This window comes from Balearica regulorum, chromosome 10, assembly GCF_011004875.1.
Source record: "Balearica regulorum gibbericeps isolate bBalReg1 chromosome 10, bBalReg1.pri, whole genome shotgun sequence".
In the NCBI taxonomy this organism is placed as follows: Eukaryota; Metazoa; Chordata; class Aves; order Gruiformes; family Gruidae; genus Balearica; species Balearica regulorum.
Window position 1 is genome coordinate 8,134,670 of NC_046193.1, and position 21,960 is coordinate 8,156,629.

Consider the following 21,960-nt stretch of genomic DNA (forward strand, 5'->3'; position numbering starts at 1 on the left):
GGTGCGGGGACATACCTGCCTGGCAGCAAGGAGAGGCATCAGCAGGAGGTATTAGGGAAGAAATGCTTTCGAGGGACACTAAACCACAGCCTATGCCTTAAATAACCCATGCTCAGAGCAACGAGCCAGCAGGCTCTCCCTGGGCTTCTCCAAAGGCAATTCCAGCCAGCAAGTCCCTGCTACTGCCAGCCTGCCATCCCAGGGGAAGGATGTCCTCTTACATTCCAGCGACAGCTACGGCCATTCCCCCACAGTTCCTGAAAGCCACAGCTGCACCCAAAGAGTCGTGGAAATGCTAGCTCCTGAGCCCCACGAGAGCACGGAGGCACGCTGCAAGGGCAGGCTGACCGCAGCACCTCCTGCTCCGTGCCAGCCCATCTCCCTTCTGTCCCTCATGAAAAGGGACTCCATCATCCCATTTATTTTTTTAATTATTGCTATAAATTTTATTTTTAATCTTCCCGTCCCTCCAAAGCAGCAAGAGACTGGGACACACGAAACGCAAGCTGCTGAAAGCCAGCACCACTGCACCTGCACAGCTTGGGAAACCTGAGCCACAGGCATCCCCAATAACTTCAGCACGGCACCAGCAAGTCCAGAGGGACCCATACTCCCCCTCCATATCCACCAGCCTTCAGCCTCGGGAGCCGACGTCCCCAGCAGTTAACCTCAGGGGATGCCACGGGAAGGGCGCTGCATGGCCGCCCACGGTGGGGCTTCCTCCAGCTCTGCCCAGGCTTCTTCCCCGCCTCTCGCAGTCCTGCTCCCTTAGCCGGTTCGCAAACCCTCAGCTCCTTGGCCCCACACTTCCCCTCTGGTCCCCTTCTCCTCCCATTCCCCTTCCCTATTTTTCAGCATATCCAAAGCTTTCTCCACCCTTCCTCCCCTCTCCATCCCCTGCTCTCCCACACCTCCCTATGACTAGGCAGCCATGCCATCTTCCCTCCACTTCAGCTAACTCCCTCTCTCCACAGGAGCCGGTGTTTCATCTCTGCCGCTGAGCCCCTTTCATGCCTCCTGGCTTTTGCCATCCCACCCCCTTTCTCCCCGCTGCTGCCAGGACGGCAGGGCAGCAGGGGGACCCGCACGCTCAGCAGGCCTGACCCCTGGCTCTCATTAACAGCGCCCTTCTCAAAGCCGCGCAGCGTGAAATAAATAAATAAAGCAAATCTCCGTCTCGCTGCTGTCTTGGGTTGCTTAAGGGAGCAGGACGCCGGGGGTGGGATGAAGGATGCTATTTGGAGAAGCTGTCTCCATGGCAACCCCCATTCCCACCATCCAGCGGGCACAGGTCACCTGTTTCCATGAAAGTTTCCCCCCTCCCTCCCCATCCCTCCACGCTGGGAATGGCCAGCACAGCCCCAGGGGCACAGGTGGTCCAGCCCACAGGAGAAGTGGCAGGGATGCAGGAGAAGCGGTGGGGATGCTGCTGGCGCAGCAGAAAACAGCCTCCAAAGTCCCCCATACCACATCGGAGGAAGCCAGGGCACCCCCACAGTGCAGTGTGCGGGGACCAGCAGCACCCACTCCCCTCTGTCCTACTCCAGCAAGGCAACCCCATCATCTCCCTGCCTGCCTCCCCACTGTCAGTCTGGCCAGGGGGCCACGCTCTGCTGCAGTACTCTGGGATGGACGCAGGCATGCACCCGACACACGTGCTGTTAGGACTGGGGCAGAGATCAAAATGTGTCCTCTCCCTCCACATGCAGCCCTGGGCACTGCGTTTCCATATGATTTCAGTTATTTATTTTAATTTGCAATCAGCCACTCCCATTAAACGCTGCCAGGTGCTCCCAGAACAACCCGTGGTTCCCTTTTTAGCTCTAACAACTCCATCTCTCATGCAACAGATGCGCTCGCCGGGACCTTTCCCCAAGTAAGGCAGCGTCAGCCCCACGTTGCTGAGCACTCCCGCAGCCAACCTGATGTTCCCACCCGCGCCAGCCCCCTCCCTGCACACCCACGCGCCCGCCGCAGGGCTGGCAGCAGTGCCCGATACCCCCTGCACCAAAACAGCCGGCAGAGCTCCAGGAAGAGACATAGAGAGGATGGAGTGAGAAGAGGACAACGGGGAACTGGTTCTGCTCTCCACCGGCTCTCCAGCACAGGGAGGGCATGAACAGCGGCAGTCTCACCCACTGCCGGTGTTAATGCATCTTCTGCCGGTACCAGCAGGCAGCTGCCTAAGGCCAGGGTGGACAAGAGGGTCGGGAAAGAGTCCCCCACTGAAGTTCTGGGGTTGGCACCCAGGCAGCCATCCTGCGGCATAGTGCAGGCTGGAGGGATTCACACAGTTCCCCCACAGGGCTGGGAGTTTTGCCAGGAAAAGCAAGTTTATAAATAGTGCGTTTCAACACGAACAAACGAAAGCGGCAGAACTCGACAGTCAGATCAGCCAGGGGCTGAGCACCGGCCTCTCCCCAGCATCCTCCCACACCAGGAAGGACAGTCCCTTCCCTCGATCGCGCAGCTGGCCAGGACCATCCTCACTCTCTAGGAAGCCCGGATCTGGAGGTTTCTGTGTCAGATGTGCTGCCTGGGAACACCCTTGCCGCAGCTGGTATGGCAGCCAGAGCAAGGCAGCGAGCTGGCTTCAAAAAGATCAGAAGCAGTGGGGATGGCCACCTGCTCTGCTTGGGGGCAAGGGGAAACACAGCCCACAGCATCTGGCTGAAACCAAATCTTCATAAACCCACAGGCCACAAAGTTTCTAACAACTTCTCCCGCCCCTTGCAGAAGACAGCTGTCCCACCAGTGAGGCTGGCACTGGAAACAGAAGTTTCACAGCACGATGCTTTACACCAAAGGGGCACATACCTGCCAGATCTGAACAACAAGCAAAGCACTCAAGGGGAAAACCAGCTTTTATCTCCGTGTTAAGGAGAAGAGCAGCAAGTTGTCAGATGAGAACTTGCTTCTCGTAAACACAAAACAGCAGAAAAGACACCCCTGTGCCTACGAAGCGAATGGAAGGACATCCCTGCTGGGGAACTACCTGCCAGATCACAAAAGGAAGAGATCTTGATGGCAGTGCCCAAGGGAAGACATCAAGAGATGACACGTCAGAGCAGCCCCATCAGCTGTCAGCAAGAGAAACCTCTGACAGTCCACAGAACACATGCGATGCTCTTCATGCCACACTTGCTTACCTTGATGTAGGTGTCAAGGGCTGGGTGGACACGGTTGACTGCTAGATGGATGGACAACGGTGTAGTGAATGGGAAGGTCGCCATGACCACGTGGCTGGGAGCAGGGAAGGAGAAGATCTTGAAGCCATACTTCTGGAACCGCTTGATCTGCTCTTCCGATGGCTTTGCGTCTCCCTCGCTCAGGATTCGGCCTATGGCGAAGCGGCACTTCTCTGGAGGCACCTGTCGAGGGGGACAGACAGACGGCATCAGAAGGGAGAGGCTTAAGATCGGCCAAAACCTCAAACTGCAGAGCATGGAGGCAGGAGACCACCATGAACCAGGGTAAATGCAATGGCCCAGCATGACCAAGCACACCAAACCAGGTGCCTGCCCCTAACCAAGACTGATCCAGGCCCAAGCTGTCCACGCTCCTCAGCCTAAGCTTACAGCCCAGTGGGGAAGGTACCGCTCCCCTCCTTGGAGGGCAGAGGGACTTGCTGCAGAGGAGAACTAAACCGCACCAGGCTACTCACCCAAATGCATCCCGGGTAACAGCCACTGCAGAAAGCATCTCTCCTGACCACCCATCAGAGACCCGACTGTTGAGACATGCGCACCACTATCCTCACCCGCAGGACATCCCTGCAACTCCAGAGGGGAGCTAAAAAGAGATGTGACCACAACCTGCCCAGCTTGCTTCCATCCCAGCCCCAAGGAGGTTGCCCTGCAGGGGTACCTGCCCCCAGCAGCCACCCGGACACACGACCCACCAGCACAGGCCACCGGCACTAAGCCAGAGAGAAATCCAGAGGCTGCTGGGTCCCTCCTAAGTGGGCACACTCAGTCTAGCGCAGTTTTGGGGGGGGAAGGGGGGGGGGAAACTGAGGCACATGAGACTTGCATGCAGTCACCAAGCTGTTTGTAGCAACACAAAAAGAAACATATCCCCTTCCATCTTGGACCCCAACAATACACAAAACATAAAACACGCTCTCTTTCCAGATTTGGGGAAGACAGGAGGCTGCAGGGCTCCCAGCCCAGCAACAGGGGTGCTCAAGGCTCTGACTCCAGCCATCTCCAGGCCAAAGCTGACCCAGGCTGTGGCTTTCATTTCTGTTTTTTAACAAAATCCCACTATTCAAGTTCATATTTACCCACAGCACTAGGCAGGAACATGGCAGGGGCAGGAGAGCCCAGCAACTCCCCCCGATACCACCTAAGGGCACAGTGTATCTTCCCACTGCTGAGATCAGAGCCCAGCTCCCTCCTTTAACGCCAGCCTTTGTCCCCAGCAGAGCTGCTGTCTTTTCCACCCCCAAAGAGATGCTTGAAGAAGGAGTTGGCAAGCAGAGACAAGGCTCCTTTCCTCAGGGCACACTGGCCTAAAAAAAGGACCCTGGGAAGAATGGGGGGTACAGGGGGCATCAAGGAAGGGGGCATCGTCTGAGTGTTCGTGCTTCCCTGTCACTTGCTCTCAGACCTGCTGGATAACGAGACGATATGGCAGCCAGCAACCAGGACTGGCAGATGCACCTTCTGCCAACCTCTTCTGGCAAGGGCTGGAGAACCAAAGTCTCCAAACTCCCGCCACACAAGGTGGCAAAACTCACCAGGACTTGCCAGGAAGCCTGAGAGTGGGCAGCAAGACTGACGGACACCCTGCAGGCGTTAACATCACAAAGCTCTCGTGGGGATAACGGGAGGCAGAGAGAGGGTGCACCAAGGCCAGCATATTACCGCTTCCCATCCCGACATGCCTCCCAAGGGGATCTCCGCTCTGCGCTCCCCAGTCTCATCCCTAACTCTGCCTGTGCTAAAGCTCAGCAACATCTCCTGCAGCACAACCAGTCCGCACCGCACTCCTTGCCCTCCTTTTCCCTTAAACACCCTTTTACATTGCACGATGGGACCATCCCGGAGGGGAAACACAAGCAGATGCAAATAGGAAGGAAGAGAACAGACTGCCAGAAGCAGCAGCAGCCATCAGGCTGGGCACTGCCGTACCTGACGGCTCGCTCTTGCCCTCCTGTGCTGCAAGAGGGAGCTGCAGACAGGGCTGTGCCGAGCATCGCTGCCTTGGGGCAGGGAAGGAGAAGCAGATCCACCCCAAAGACAGCAAAAGGCAGCAGTAAAAGGCATCTGTGGGAAAAGGCTCAGATGAAGCAAGGAGATAAAGGAAATCTAGATTAAATTCCTTTAAACACACAATCTCCGTTGACGTCCTGAGCAAAGACAAACCACCCCCAGCCCCAGAGCAACTGATGGAAGGACCCGAGCTGCCAGAGTGCGCAGCACCACTCGGGCCAGGTACATTTGCTTCCTCCCTTCTCCTTTTAACTTTCTTTTTTATAGTATGCAGCCCCACAGGCACTTTGTCAAGGGCAGCAGCAAGGCACATTTGCTGCCTCCTCCCCTGCCTGGAAAAGCCCATCTCAAGGGAAGGAAGGAAACACTGCAGTTAAAACCAGTCTTTCACAAACAAATTTGTCCTTTTGGGGTGGGCAGGCACTGATCAAAGCCTTTGCTCCCCCAAGTGCCCCAACAGAGAAGTTTTGGAAATTATTAGTTAACATATTTGGCAGCTTCGCTGATGGGAGCAAAACCCATTCCTGCATTCAGAGAGTGTTTCGGCCCCATCCATCCAAGGCTTGGGCACAGGCTGGTCACTGAGCACGCGACCATGTGGACTGCAGGCAAAAGGCCCTAGCACGTACCTACACCTAAATGTGAGCAGAAGCGCTTGGCTGGAGCTGAGCACAAACCGGCCACATCCAGTCCTTGCTGAGGAGTTATTTTTGTTCCTGCCAGAAGTGGGAAAAGGAGGGAGAAGTCCTCTGGGCTACTAAATATTAAATAAAAAGGTAAAAAAAAAAAGTGCAAATTAATAGTAATCTTGTTCATTAAAACACATAAAAGATTGCTGGCAGGGGATCAGAAGCACTCGGGGAGCATCCTTGTGTGAACGCCAGAGAACCAGGAGCCGGCAGGGAGCCCTGGGGATGCCGGTGATGGTGGCCACCCCGAGACCCGGTGTGACCCCGAGGCAGCCCCACACGCTCCAAGCCACGGGGCTCCCCCCAGCCCCACTCCCAGCCAAGAGTCGGCACACAGCCGCTGCTTTCCTCTGGCATCCCAATCCTCTCTCCTAGCAAAAGCCTCCTTTGGCCATGAGTCTGCTAGCACAGCATATGCTGCACTGGCACCTGCCAGTCATCAGCCCCTTCCTCCTGCAATGCTGGGGGCACCAAACCCCCCAGGAGCCAGCGGCCGAGAGCTGGACTCAAGGGGGCTATCTGGCCAGATCCCATTGGCACTCATCCAGGGACACCGCGGGACACAGCGGGCAGCGAGCACGTTGTGCTGCCTGATGACAAAAGGTCTATTTTTGGTGACAAGTCAACATCTGCGGCGGGTGGCCAGCTCCGAGCAGACCAGCCTGTGCCTGAGGGTGCTTCACCGAGGTCAGGAGAGCACTGAGAACAAGGAAGAGGAGGTCACCTCTTCCTCCCAGGGAAAAGGCAGCCTGGGTGACCAATCCTACCCTGCTGGACCTCCACGAATGAGAAGCCAGCAGCACACACCATCTCCCATGCCATCATGGCTACAGAAGGTCTGAGCACATAGGGGCACCCCACGGGACACTGGGGTGCTCAGTGCCCAAGCCAGCATGCCAGGCATGAGCAGTGCAGCCCCCGGGCACGCGACCCACCCAAAACTAGTCCCTTCCCCTTCCCGGAGGCAAAGCAGCCCTCTGGCCATCCTGCCCAAGGACATTCTCACTCCCAGCACCCTGCCTGGCCTACCCACCAGTGAGACACAGATCTCTGTGGGAACCAACTCAGAAGCCACAGATCAGCCTGCAGAAGGTCCCACCAGCACTCTGGCTGTTCCAGCAGACCCAGGTGTGCTCATGGGTGTCAGGTGAGAGGAGGTTCCTGCCACTATGCAGGGCCCCACAGCTACATCCTGCATGGCCCCGCTGTGCCCCAGCTACGACAGTGCCTATGGAGGCACGAGGCTTGGGCTGACATCACCTGCCCAATGTCATGAGCAAAGGCAGCCCTTCCAGAGAAGGGCAAAGTCTGCGGGGCTGCCTGCCAAGCCTCTGAGGGCAAGTTAGGCTCCTGTCACAAGAGCCAGCTGCACGGCCTCCAGAGCTTGGGATGCCTGGTCACAGAGATGCATTATAGGCTTTGGTGGTCCCCAAGAATTTCCAGCACCCACCAGGCTTGCTCCACACACGTGCAGTGCCCAGAGCTTTTGCTGTGCCCATCCCGAGCACCACCTGCAGGCTCCAAAAGCGATGCAATTCCCCTGCCCAGCGTCACCACCAGGATCTCCCAGCCTAACCCTCAGATCTGGGGCCATGCACCCTCCAAAACATCTAGAGACCCACATGAACTCACCACCATCCTTCTCAAGGGCCCCACTGCAGACTGCAGCTCCCCACAGTATCCTGTTCCTCACCTTGCACACCGGCTGAAGGCACTGGCACCCCATGCTGGATCAGTGGCCAGCCCGCAGGCAAGTGAGTACAGATCCCTCAGCAGGGGGAAAAAGAGGGCCTCCAGATCCAGTACCACGCTCCAGTCCAGACTGGGCACCAGCTGGGCCACCAGGCAGAGATCCCGGTGAGCCTTGACCACAGCAGGCCAAGAGCTGCCTCCACTTGCTGAGCCCTGAATCCAGAGAAACCTCTCCCAGTCACAGACACCAAGACAGGCCTCCTTGGCCACCAGATGCCATTCAGCCATGCTGGCAGAAAAGGTCTTCCCCTCCCGAGAGACCCGACTGCAAAAGGAGAAAACAGCTGGCTTCCAAAACCTTGGATGGCTACCAAAGACAAGTTCTGCAGCCCCACTGCCTGCTCCAACCACAGGGTGAGAGCAGAAATGCAACAGATGCCAGAAGGGGAGAAAAGAGACAGGACCAGAAGAAGGAGGCAGCTCCATCCTGCACAGACACCCCGACTTTCCAGGGTCATGTAGGAATGTGTCCTTCCCAGTCTTACCTGGTGCTGCCAGGGAAAGCACTCCCCATGCCAGTCATGGCAGGAGTCAGCACAAATATCCTTATCAGTACCTGTGGGCCACAGCAGTACAAGGTTTCACTAGCCCACGCTTTGGCAAACAGAGAGGCAAGGCACAGCACCCAAGCAGAAAAGGTCTGCAGGGCAACCGCAGGCACATCTGCATCATGTCCCCAGAGCAGGGCAGCACCAAGCACGGACACTGAGCCCTTCCAACAGCATTGACTGCTCTGCTCAGTCCCCAGAGACACCAGGAGAAGAAGCAGCAGCAGCAGCACTGGGGTTCTCAACTCCAGAAGAGAAACTTGATGCAAGGACAACGACACAAATTAGTGGTGGGGGAATTGGCCAATCTGACCACACAGGCCCCAGCACACCATCCCTCGCCTGCTCCAAACACGACACTTCTCACAGAGAAAAGTGTCCAAGCACGTCTAGTTGAACCCTGCCTCTGCCCGGGCTCATCCTGGAAGGGAAGTCCTCTTTGCCACCCTCCTTCCCAGGCCAGGAAGAGGCACTACAGGGTGTCTCTTCTCTACCTCCCATGATCCAGAAGCAAAAACTGGAAGGTAAAGATAAGTCGGGTTGTCACAGGATACAAAGACACAAGGTGGTTGAGCGCACCAGGCTCCGCTGAGGACAGTCAGCTCAGTGTTTTCTTGCCTCTGATATCTTCCTGCCACAGTGCTCCAAGAAGCCACTCAGCACTATGCTTTTATGGACAAGTTCCCTCTAAGCAGGTCCAACCCTTGGGAGTACCATCTTGCAAGCAATGAAACAGGGGCGGGTACTATGCAGCCCATGAGGGTTCCTAAAGCAGGGCCAGTCACCCCAGAGCAGAAGCACTGGGCGAGAGCTATCAGCCCAAGCACTGTGCCCTGTGCCAGCCCCCAGCACACGTGCCCAAGCACACACACGGGGCTGCTGGCCACCCCACCGTCCCTCCCCCCCACAGCATTCCTCCACGGTCACACTAGCTACTGCAGAATTACTGGGGAGCCAGGCTGTCTGCCACGGACAAACGCCCACATGCCATTATCTGGATACCCCGGTGCCACCAAGCATCAGCAGCCAGGCTCCTCACCCCCCAGCAAGGTCTGATGTGCTTTTGTTTGCTCCTTGTCCTGGACCGTACCCAGTGGAGTACTTAGGTCTGGCTGGCAGCCATCAGGCAGTGCACCTTCTGCTCACCTCTCAGCCTCAGAGCATCACGGAGCAACTGTTTCATCAGACAGGAGCCCTCAGCATGCACCACCTGAGGTTTCAGTAACAGCTCTCAGGGGATGTAAGGACTACAGGGAAGCTCAGAAATACATGAGAGCGCTAGAAACAAGAGGAGGAGTATGGATGAGGACACAGCAAGCTGAAGAGACCAACTGCTTTCAACCACAGAGCTGCAAATCCACGAGGAGCCTTGGCTGCGCTTCCTGCAGCCAGGGGATCTGCTAAGGAACCTTCACCTTGGGGTCATGGACATTGGCCTCCGCTCCATAACCAGATCCGTTATCCTGCTGATAACTTGTTCAGCAGGAGCCATGGGTCTTGCCCCATGCCTTCCAGTTAGAGTTATCCAAGAAGCCATCTGCTTTCAGGTACCTTTCCCCACAGAGCATCCTCTGCACATCTGCGAGACCTTGTGAACCCCAGTGCTCATATACAGAGGATGAGCTGCAAGCACCTGAAATACAGTCAGGGAGCATCCTGAGCCAGGAACCCCGGCGCTGACCACAAGAGCTTGCTGGCCCCTCCGAGCACACCTTACCGTGTGAGGGTTGTCGTAGTAGACACCGATGGAGCAGAGCTTAGAAGAGATGCTGCAGCCGTCCGTGAAGAGCTGCCCAGATTCACCATATGGGCCCACTCTGAATTTGTAGGCCAGTGTGATATTGCCGACAGGCGGGGAGCCAGCACTCACAACCACCTCCGTGAAAAGCCCCGAGTAGACCATGAAACCAAAGACGGTCAGCAGCAGCAACACGACCAGCGCCGCGATCAGCCCGAGGAGCACCCAGTCAGACATGATGGACGCTTGGTGCTCCAGGCTTCCTGATGCACTAGCGGCAAGAAGAGAGAAGAAAAAGGAGGGGAGTTAAGCTAGCACTCGGACAAGCAATCACTCTCTAAAGCTATTTATTTGCAGCAAAACACACCCACTTCCAACTCCCCTTATGCGTGAAGCTTAAAGACAGTGGAGCTCCCCCCGAAACCTCCTGTATATTAGTCTCATGTTGCATCAGCCTGTTCTAATTGGTCACCAGGTACAAATTACACTGCTTCAGCGCCTCTTGGGAATGAGGTAGTTATGGAGGGGGGGTGGAGAGGCATTGTCCCCATCTCCCCAGAACCAGCCACACCGCTCACGTCCAGCCTTGCATCCAGGAGAGACCGAAAACCACCCCGGGAATCCGCATCACCTAACAGAGCAGCAGATACACAGCACTGGGCTAAGGATCAGGGGACCATAACCAAATAATTTATCATTTATAGATACCAGATCCAACACCGTGACCAGGGCAGCCCCTTTGTCAAAAAGTCTAGAAGCCCAGGCCTGCAATGACCCAAATGACGACCACATGGGTTCAGAGCTAAGCCCTGCATCTGGATCCAAGCACACAGAGAGGCTCGGAGAAAACTGAAGACCTGGCTAGAAAAAGCATCCCCACCACGCTAAGGTGTGACAAACTACCGTTATTCCTTTTAGATGGCTTTTTTTAACCTAAAAGAGTTTTTATAACCCCAATCAAGGCTTCCTGTTTTGTTTGCTGTCTTTTCTCTCTCGTTCTGACTGCAGGACACAGCAGCCCGGCAAGCTCCTCCTCACCCACCAAGCACAACCGCTCTGGGGAGTTGCGACCGAACCCAGCGCAGGAGAGTTGTTTGTGTTTTATTCTCCCTTGAAACACAGCTCTGGTCACAAGGACTGGTTGCAATGCTCCCCTGGGACTTTTGCGGGAGCTAGGTTTGAAAGCGAAGGTTGAAGTAAACACCTTTACCTCTGTGTTATAAACACACTTGGTCCAAAAAAAATAAAAGCCCTTTGTGGAGGCTGCTGCTTGCTCAGCTTTACAGCGAGAGAAAAGCCACATCCTGGTAGGAAGCACGGGTGGCTTTGCTCTGCTCAACCCCAGCAAGCAGGGGTACACCAAAACCAAGCCCTGGCACCGCCAGGCCAGGGACCAGATCGTGCCACGGCCCTACTCACCTGAAAAACCAGCTCAGCCCAGAAAGGGTTCACAACATCTGATGCACAGGGGTGCGGAATCCGCTGCACTGCAGCAGGAAAAAATAAGTATCATTGCTTCCTTTTAACCTCACGAGGCCAAAAGCCAAACAGAGTCACAGCTGAGCACCCAAAGGCGTCCAGTCACCTCGGAACTGCTCCCCAGAGGGGCGTCCCGAGGAGCGCCTTCTCCTGCAGGACCCAAAGGCCGAGATTTCTTCCCAAAACTCTGTGGCTGAACACGTGGGCACAGAGAAACACAAAAATTGGACAGCAGCAGCAAAGGAGGACGACGTCCTGCAGCCGCCCCCGCAGGCACAACCAAGCCGAACCCGGTGCTGCTCCCGGGCAACCTCGGAGCCGAGCGCCCCCGGACCTATAGCTTGGCCGGAGCCATAGAGCCACCCCGATTCCAGCAGCGCCTCACCTCCTCCCTACGGCCAACACAGATTTATTATTTAGAAATCCCGGGTTTGGTGATTCCCCGAGAGCCGCCAGCGCAACACCCAGCCCGAGGGCCTGAAGACAGCGGCCCCAGACGAGAAGAGGGTGTTGCTGGCTGGTCCTCCCGGTTCCCGCGGCTCGTTCCCCGCCGGCGGCGGGCACACTGCTCACGGGCAGCGGGAACAGAGCTCGCTCGGCCCCTGCCCGGCGGCCGTGCGCCGCCGGTGCCCGTGCCCAGGCGGAGGCGAGGGTTTGACCCGAGCGGCCCCAGCGAGTGCCCGCGGCGGGCGGCACCCGGCCTGCCTGCCAGGAGGAGCGGCTCCCGGCCCCGGCCGGCGGCAGGCAGCGCCCTCAGCACCGGCACAGGCTGCAACCCCCGCCACCGGCCTGGCCGCCCGAGCGGGGAGGGACCCACCGAGCCACCGCCGGGCCCGGTCGGCGCTGTCCGGCTCCCAGCAGGCCGCGGCCTGGGGGTACCGGAGCGGCGCTGGCCTGGCCTGGCCTGCCCTGCCCGGCCCGGCCCGGCCCCGCCGCCCCCCGGCCCCGCAGAGACCTCCCCGCCCCAGTGATGGCCGGAACAATCCCGGCACCCCCCCCCCCCCTCCTCACCCGGGACTCAGCCGGTGACGGCCGGGCCGGAGCGATCCCGGCGCCTAGCTCGCCCCGCCCCGTTCCGCCCCGCCCCGCTCGCGCGGGGCCGCCGGGCCCGCCCCGGCTCCAGCTGGCGGCGGTTACGCGCCCACGCGCGCGACCCCCGGAGAAGGGGCGGGGCCGGCGGGAGGGGCGGGGCGCGGGGCCCGTGCCACTGGCGGACAGGGGCGCGGTTTCCGGTGGGGGGGCGGAGCTTCCGACTGGGCCGGGGGCGCCCCCAGCGGTACGGGCTGTCCTGCCGGGGCAGAGGAGGCGCGAGCGTTCCTCGAGGAGGGCGCCCCCTAGCGGGCGGCGGCCAGCACCAGGGCCCAGCCCCGCCGACCGGGTCCGGCGGCCGCGTCCCTCCCGGGCGGGGCCCCACGTAGCTCCCGGCCGCCACCACCGGGAGCGCTCCCCAGGGCCTCCCTGCCACGTGGCACCCCCAGCCCTGCGGCCTGCAGCCCAGGAGCCCTGGCTGCGTCGCACAGGAGGGCCGCGGGTGCAGGGCCTGCAGGCCGGGGGACCGGCTCGCCCGAGCCCCTGTGGTGCGGAGGGCGCTCCCCTCCCAGCTGGCTCTCGGTCCAAGACACCGCCGGATGCGAATGATAAACAAAGACATTGTGTCCTCCAGCCTCCCCTGTGCTGGGGCTGCGGCAGCTCGGCGCGTGTCCCGGCTGAACGACCCCGGAGCTTCAGGCTCCGTAACAGCCGGAGCCTCCGGTTGATGGGCTCCTTCCCTCGGGCACTGGACAAACAGGTGCCACGATGCTCGAGGACGCACCAGCCCCGTGTTGTGCCCTGACCACGAGGCCTGGCCAGTCAGGATTGCGCTGCTCTTCAGTGCCAGGGCGCTTTGCACCAAACCCAGGGAGAGTTCTGAGCAGCCGCTCGCAGGTTCTTTCTGGCCCATCGCTGGGGCTGCTGCAGCCTGGCAGTAACAGCTCCGCCTCTGCCCGAGTTTGGGCTTTCCCGCTGCCCAGCTGGAAGGAAAACCAGCCGGATAGCTCAGCAGACATGGACAGCACCAGCCGACAAGGGGGAGCACCGGGAGAGTTAAGAAAGAGTTAGATGTTTGTTTCATTCAGGGGCTTGGGGGTTTGGCCAGATGTTCTCCACTCGTTTGTCCTTCTCTTGGCCTGGTGCAGCATGGGGCACTCCCCGGGAGGCTGACCACTTTCTTTTCCATCAGCTGGGCTTTATCACCCGGAGGGGAAACACATTAACTAGTTGCTGAAGACCCACAAAGCTTCAGCCAGCACAGGAGCTGGTCAGGAGCACCATCATCTTGCACACCCCTCAGCACCCCAAGCTCTGACGCGCTCGGACAACTTCTGTCACGCAGCAGCTCCTGCCTCACGATACCTCTGGGAGCATGCCCTGTCCTGCGGCTCCCTCGCGGAGCACACAGCACCATGGAGCACCGGCGCTCGACCCGCGGCCTTTGCTGCTTCTCAGATGAGTTCTCAGGCCCTCATTTTTTTTCAAGCAATGGGACCAAGCACAGTACCTGAGAGGACCACACAGTCTTCCCCTCCTGCTCCTCCTTCGAAAGAGACATGCCAGAAGGGCCCAGACATAATTCCCGTCCTCCTTTTCTTCCCCCTGTATAAAAGCAACCTTCACACCCAATAACCCGCTCGAGCCCTCTCCAGACGCAATAACAAGAAGCAGTGGAGCTCGCTGCCGTCTCTCCTGCTGCGGTTTCACGTCCGCTTCCCATACGTCCCAGCCCCCTTCGTCGAGGCTGTTTGCAGAGGCAGTTCCAGGCACTGCTTTTCACCAGTGTAAAGCCAAAGAGCTCATTTATGAACGGTAGTTTGAAATACTGTAATACTTGCCTTTCTCAAGCAGCTTCCTAGTGAGGACCTCGAGGCTTTCTGTAAACTGGAATTACTTAAACCTCAGAGGCCCTCCTTGTATTTGGCATTACAGCTCTTTTAGAACTGGAAGAAAATATTTCAGCTTGGTTACGTGTCTCGTCTGGAGCCACGCAGTGACTCACTGACAGGAAGAGGAACAGAACTCAAAAGCCCTTTAACTGCCAGCTCTGGCCATCAGACACTTCTCTTTCCTCCAGCCTCAGAGTTATTTAACTCAGCATACATTTAATACTTAATACTTATGTTTCCCCATTACAACAGCAAATGCTAAAATTTGGATCTCGCTTAACAACTTCATGCCTTCGCTCTGAAACAGCACACCGAGAAGAGCTGAGGCAGAAGGATGTGGAACGTGTGCTCTCGGGCGGGCTCCCCAAGCGTCCTCACCTGCTCAAGCACTGCACGGCCGCATTGCACACCCACTGCTGGCCTCTGACGGTGTCAGCCAGCGGGGCCAGCTCTCCAGCGAGGGTCCTGGTGTCTGGTTATGGCAGACACTTGGTCTCAGCAGACTTGTTTGGGCCGTGCTGGGCCCCATACGTCTCTGACGGGGTACACAGATCAGCCCATTCTCATTTAAATTCTCTCTTCTGGCAGACAGAAATGGAAGTGGGCTGTGAGCAGGACCAGATGTGAGCAAGCTGGCCTTGTGCTGTCCCACCTGTCAGGCTCCAGGCAACATTTCTCCATCCACCTTAGCTGGCTTCATTCCAGCAGTAGCAGTCAGCGATGATGCTCAACAGGGCAGTCACTGCACCCCACTCCCCTGGTGCTCCACAGTGTCTCAGCAGGGCACGAGGTACCTGTGCCGGGGCACTCGGCTCTGCCTGTGGCCCAGACCCTGGCTTCCCAGCCCTGCTCTCACCTGCTGGACCCTCCGTCCCCTGCTCCTGTGACCCAGCAAGATGTGCCATTGTCCTTCCTCTCTCAGTTGCCCTGGGTGCCTTTATCTGCTGGAGAAGGCCAGCTGAGCTTTGTGAAGTTCACTTTGGATGCTCAGTAAGCAAATAGATGTGGTAAGGATGCTTATTGCCTCAGGAATATGGCAAAACACAAACAACTGACTAACTAACTCAGATGGAAATACCCTCTCTAGAGGGGCAGGCACAAGGCCAGAACAGGGCGCGCTGCTCAGGGGAATTTCCATCAGCACCGACACAGACGGGCTCCGCTCCAAAGTCCTTCCTGGCTGCCCGTAACACGGCAAGTCCGCATTACTGCTGATGAACCGACACCAGCACTCGGTCCCTCACGAACAAGGGGAGACTGGCAGTTGTGGGAATAGCTGGAAGGCAGGCAGCATAGGCACATGGAAAATGCTCACCCAGTGGGCAGGAGGCTGCCTGCAGAGGTAGAGCCGGAGGCCAGGGGCTGTTTCTCAAAGCCCAAAGGTACATTCCTCAGAGCAAGCTGCATGACCCAATGGCACAGTAGTCCCACACGTCGTGACGCGCAGTTTGGCCCATGCCTGCCCCGTGGGGCAGGTGCCACATCCCAGGACCTGCATGTCCCTGCTCCAGCCATCCCGCTGTCAGAAGATCTCCTCCCACCTCCCTGCCACCTACCCGTGCTGCTGGGACCGGCTTGGAAACCCTCCCCGTTTTTATCGCTGCCCAATTCACCCCACACCGGGAACTGGAGAAGCCCTCTCCAGAGGAAAGGCAGTGCAGAGGGCAGGGGCTGCGCTGGCAGAGCTCAGCACAGCAGGGGCAGGACCGGGCTGGCTGCTCAGGGTGAGGGCACAAAGGGCTATTCTGGTCCTGCTTTGTCCAGCGAGCCAGGACCAGGCTGTGGCTCAGTATTTAAGCCAGGAAGGTTTCGGCCACTGGCCTCCACCATCAGCACCATAAACTTTTAATATTTGCTACCATGAAGCTTCTTGTACCAATCACTACATTTTCCAAAATACTATTCATTTGTTGAAATTAAACTGCTGTCGATGGGAAAACCTTGATAGGAGATTAGGAAGGGCTGACGCATGTGAACACCACCTGTCCTGGCATCCGGCGAGAGCCACATGGGTGAAGGACAAACACTTCACCTTTTGATGCCTCTGCTAACGCAAAAGAGGAGATATGCTGAAAGATTAATTATTGATCAGTTGTTTTGCCCTCAGATTTAAATTCATTTCCCACTGCATTTTTCTGTTTCTTTCTCACGACAGGAATTCAAAATTCACAGTGTTACAGCGTAAGAAAAGGCATTTATGTCTTTTCAGACAAATTTAAGTGTTAAGAAATATGCAAATTAGTCTTATGGTTAACTGTCTATTTAGGCCACAAATGCTAAATAGCAAACTATTTTCCTCTTGGATTTATTAGCAAAAATGGTCTTGTAATTAAATGCAAAGCTTTTTAAGTTATGGAATGAACTTTCCAGGCAGGCATGTAACCTCCCCTGCCTCCTGCCTTCTGAAACCAGAAGGGTCGAGTTTAGTTTCTCAACTTCTGTTCAGATCCTATTCCCGAACCATACAAACCTGCATGGGGTAGGACCCACTCACTGAATCAGAACTGAAGCCACCAAACCAAGGAGAACGGACTGCAGTGATGGGTAAAACACCCAGTAATGCCTGCACGGTGTCTTGAGCAGCAAAGACTTACAGCAGCAGAACAAGGAGGAATGTCCACTTCAGAGACCAGTCCTTTCCAGTCTGACGCATGGCATCCAATGATTTCTCAACAAATTTACCATGTGCTACCTTTAAAGTAGCTAGGCTCCTTCCTCCTGTAAATAGCTTTTCCAGACACTTCCTTTGGATGGGGGTCAGTAGAAGGTTCCCAACTCACTTTTTTTTTTTTTTAGAACTAGCATCTACCTGTCTTTTCTTGTGTGTCTATTGACTTCAGTCTCTGGTGAGTTTTATTACTTTAGGAGGAAACATCTCATTACAGCTTTCATTTTGCTGGAGTAAATAAATTTTAACCCCCCCCTGTGTTCTTACAAATCACTCTCCATTCCCCTTCTCTACACCTATTCCGTTTTTACTTAATATTTTAGAATAAAAATGCGTAGAATTAGACTGATTACTCTGGGTATTTTGCTAGGCCCTTTGTCCTAATCCTGACTTCTGTCACAGGGAATTTCCATAGATATTACAAGCAAACTTTGATGAAGTTATGGAAGAAAAACTTTTGCAGGTTGTAGCCTATGAGCTCCTCCTTTTGCTATCAAAGCACAAATGGCAGATCAGAATTTTGCATCTCTGATTGTCAGCTATTTAGTGAGATACTAAGATGGTTTTTATTTAATGAATTGTGATGGAGCTTTCATCTCTTCCTTTCAGATGTCATGTCACCTCCGGTAGCCACTGTGAGAATGATCTCAGCAGCCATTCAGACCCTCCTCCCCAAGGTCAGCAATCCCATCGTACATCGCTTTGATTTTCTGTGAACAGAAGATCACTTCCAAGTTTGCGAGGGATGCATGATACGTCTCTGAACTCCCCTGAAAATAATTTTAAACTGTTTATAGCTCCAGTCATTTGAAACTAGGGTGTGCAACATTGACTCATGACCAAAACAGGTCTGGTCAAATTCCTGCCGTGATGCCAGGCAGGGGCCAGTGCAGGAGGGATCTCCTCTCTGCAGCCACGTTCTGTTTTCCTGAAAGCGGTGGCAATGCTTCTCACAGACCTTTGTGTTTAATCCACAGGGCAATATCTCCCTTTACCTGCACTGTGAATGTTTATACCTCCTACTGCAGTGTATCACACACACATGAAGAATGGGCTGTGCACATCTTTTCCTGGTGAAAAAGTATTTTGTAGGGGTATTTGCATTGAAATATTCTCTTAATTTCTCCTCCCGTGGCGTGCCTTCAACTTTCATTGTCTTAGCAGCAATCCTGCACTTCCTTCTTCATCCTGAGGATGATCTTACATTGACTCTGAGCTACAGAAGAAAACACATATACAAACCTGGCTTTTCCACCTTTTTTTTTTTAACCTCATCTCTTGTACATGAAGTTTAGATTAAGTTTAGATTTTTTTTCCTTGCTGAAAACATGAGATATTTTACCCAGAGCATTAGTCCATTTTCCATCCAGAGAGAAACAAGAAGCAAAGCACAACCACTCTATGTTCTGCCTCTCTGGGTTTGCAAACTGTGCTTCCAAAAAGTGCTGGGTTTAATGCGGTCTTGTCAACAAGCTCATTCTCTACAGCGAGTGACACTTCAGACTGCCATCCAGCATTTTTAATGAGGGATCCCCTAACACGCTGCAGGGATTTCAACAGGATTTTAAGAGCCTTACACAACTGCACTCTAACCAGAGAGGAGCTGACGTTCTACAAAGCAAAGCAGCCCAGCAGTAATGACACCAAGAGAGGCTTTCATGTCAACGGTTCTCCTTTACAAGAGTGACTGAAGAAGGAACAACAAACATCAACATTTGTCCCAACCTTAATTGCTAGCTTCAAAACCAGAAAATGAATCTCTTACAGCCATGTTGTGCTCCTGTTTTTAATGCAGGCATGTAAATCATGCTTTTAAAAGCCTCTCTGGCAGCTGTGTAAAGAATTACATTACAATGACAACTCCACATTTAAAGTTGAAAGACATTTTCATTTTAAGATTTTCATCTCCTTCCTGGCAAAAAACTGTCTTGAAAAAATATTTTGCGAGCCCCTTCCAGCTAAAGAACATCTGCAGGGAGCTGCTGTAAATCTGAGGAGAAAGAGCTCTTCCAAAAGGGCTCTCAGAAGCCCTGATTATTCACGCTGCTGTACTTCCCTTTCTTTTCCTGCTACCTCAAGGTTGTAGTGGACAAACCATTCATAGTAAAAGCTATTAAATACAGGTGATTTCTAACATTATTCTACCTCAGCATGACCCCCCCTTCCCTCCTACAGCTCTCACTGCCTGCCGGTGCACTACCACCCACCACGAGTGCACTTCTCCCCGATTATTGACTTGTGAGGTGGTACAAACATTTCCTGCTGCAGTCAAATCATCAGGTTTTAAGCCCAATCTGGTTCCTCTCACCTTACAACCAGGTCAGGCCAGGCCACCTGTGAGCATGGTGCAATGATGGCTTCAGTTCAAATTGGACCATGTCTAAGCCCACCACTGCAGCTCTGCTAGCCAAGCACATTTACGAGTGTCCCTGTAGAAGAGCTTGTTTCAGCTGACTTGATTTCTTCAGGAGGCCTGAGATCTTACCAACGTATATAAATATGTGAACGGAGAGTGCAAAGAGGATGGAGCCAGGTTCTTTTCAGTGGTGCCCAGTGACAGGACAAGGGGCAGTGGGCAAAAACTGAAACACAGGAGGTTCTCTCTAAACATCAAGAAACACTTTTTTACTTTGAGGGTAACCAAGCGTTGGCACAGGTTGCCCAGGGGGGTTGTGGAGTCTGCATCCTTGGAGATATTCAAAAGCCACCTGGACACGGTCCTGGAAAACCAGCTCTGGGTGACCCAGCTGGAGCAGGAGGCATGGACAAGATGACCTCCAGAGGTCCTTTCCCACCTCAACCAGTCTGTAATTCTGAACTGGAGACCTCCATACAAGATACCTTCACTGTTCAGGGATGAGACCAGTAGCAACAGCAAGATTCCAACAAGCTACTTCTAGCTGCATGAGCTGGGACTGGCATCAACTCAACAAGTTTTAGGTAGACCATGGATGTAGATTATGGTGCAGCTGCGCTGGTTCCAGTTCAGTCACAAAGGCCTCTCCAAGCCAAAGTTCTCTATAGGCACCTCTTCCTATTTTAGGCAAAGGTGGACCATGTGTCAGTTTCATCTCTGCCTTTTTACACAGGAATCTAGACAACTAACTCAGGCACAGATATCTAAGGAAAATGGAGAGAATTCCACCCATTTTGGTGACTGCTGAAAAAAATCTACCCATGGTGCAGATCAAGCACTCAGAATTGCTGGGTTTTGTTGCAGTCTCAATAGACAAAGCCAAAACAGGGTAAGGACTGAGATGCAGCCCAGAGGAAAGAGAGAGGAGCAACAGTGGACAGATGTCCCATGGGTTGTCACAAGTTATTTCGTGACACTTGAGTGCAAAAAAGCCTGAGCACAAGGGACCAATCAAGCAGAAAGCACCTAAACCGCTAAAGCATGCTTTCTGCTGACAGTTGGCAGCTTTTCTGATCAGGCTGTTTTTCAGAAACTGCTGCTCTCATCCCTGAAGTCAAAAATTGAGTTGAGGTGAATCTCCAAATAACAAAATGGTATTTCAGCTCAACATTGCATATTTTGTCTTGGCTTTTGCAGGTAAATAAATTTCCCAAGATTTTAGAAGTTTGTGAGGCATTTCTGAGATTTAACTGGTCCTTGCTGACATTTAGGGATCAGTCTAGCCACATCTGAGTCCCTCTGAAGTTTTGAGAGGGCAGGAGGGTGTTCAGCCTGGGGACACGGCCTCACTAAGCACACTGAAATGACAGAGGTAGGGTGGCAGCACTTAACCCAGAGCCATTCACCACACACGCAACATCCAGTTTGCTCCCCCTTGCCCCAAGCACATCCCCTACATTTTTCTCTGTTTACTCCAGTACCAACAAAGTTCCTATTTTTATGAAGAAATGCAACACTGTGCAGAGGCTGGGGAGAGCCACTGACACGTATCCCACAGGGCCTTGTGCCAAAACTCAGAAGCCTAGAAGCAAGCCTTTTTCCCATTTAACTACAAAACCTTTGCTCCTCCCATACGAGATAGGAAGTCTTATGCCTCTGCAGTATTTGCTCCTGCACCTTTTCCCTCTCGCCAAAAAAACCCCTAGAGAACATAAAAGGATTGCATTAAGTCCATCACTGGGAAAAGATATTTTTTCCAAATAGATACAGACCTTTCCCGAGTTACTGAAGCTAAAATATTCTTCAAAAAAACTCAGCATGAAATCGAGAAATTAAGTTCCAAGTTTATGCCTTGATTTTTCTTAGGGAGGTTTTTGTGCAACTCTAATTTAGTCTGAGCTGACTTGCCTGGAACAAAGGCTCCTGTTGGTCCAAGTGATCAATTTTAAACTCCTCTCAAATTAAGGAGCCTAGCAAGGCTCTTTGTACAATCCCTACATTTCAATACGAATAATTTTAGAGGAAAACTTGCAGAAATTGCTATTCTGAGTTGTGAAAGCTTTTAATTCACAAATATTTCAGTGTGTCAGGGACAGTTCTCTGGCAAAATTGAGTGTTATTTTCCTGGAATAAGTGATCAAGTGAGCTGATGTAAGTCAGTCACCACTGTGCAAGACACACAAGATTTACCATTAATTCAGACCAGCTCAGAACCTTTAGCACTAAGCTGGTGCATCAACTGAGGTGGAGGAAAGGCTGCTGATTTCTTGCACCAGCACCTTGGAGAAAGATGAACAGGATTTGGAGGACTGACTGGGGTGAAAAGAGATTCCATTTCATATTACCTCCTCATTTAGCCTTAGCCAAGTAACAATCCATTTTTCTTGGGCACAAAGCAGCACACCAAAATCAGAACCACAACAAAGACTGTGCATGCCCCTAAATCATCAGCTCAGCGTCTCACTACAATTTAAAATGAAGTCATCTGACATAGGAATCATCTCCATGGCTAGAGAAGTAAAGCACAATACCATGGGTAGGAAGACAGGCTGCCTTGACTTTCAATCTTTGTCACCTCACTGCTGTCACAAGA

General features: G+C 54.1%; 1 protein-coding gene across 1 annotated transcript in view; it reads right to left on the reverse strand.

Annotated features, from left to right (window-relative positions):
- TEX264 (testis expressed 264, ER-phagy receptor) overlaps nt 1-12,586 on the reverse strand; it is a 39,912-nt gene extending 27,326 nt beyond the window's left edge. Inside the window, exons 1-4 of the mRNA XM_075761966.1 lie at nt 12,434-12,586; nt 11,363-11,430; nt 9,923-10,214; nt 3,150-3,371 (exon numbers count right to left, since the gene is read on the reverse strand). Of these exons, the coding sequence (XP_075618081.1) occupies nt 3,150-3,371; nt 9,923-10,180 (480 nt within the window). The 5' untranslated portion in view covers nt 10,181-10,214; nt 11,363-11,430; nt 12,434-12,586. The remainder of the gene's footprint in view (nt 1-3,149; nt 3,372-9,922; nt 10,215-11,362; nt 11,431-12,433) is intronic.
- Nucleotides 12,587-21,960: the final 9,374 nt, after the last annotated feature.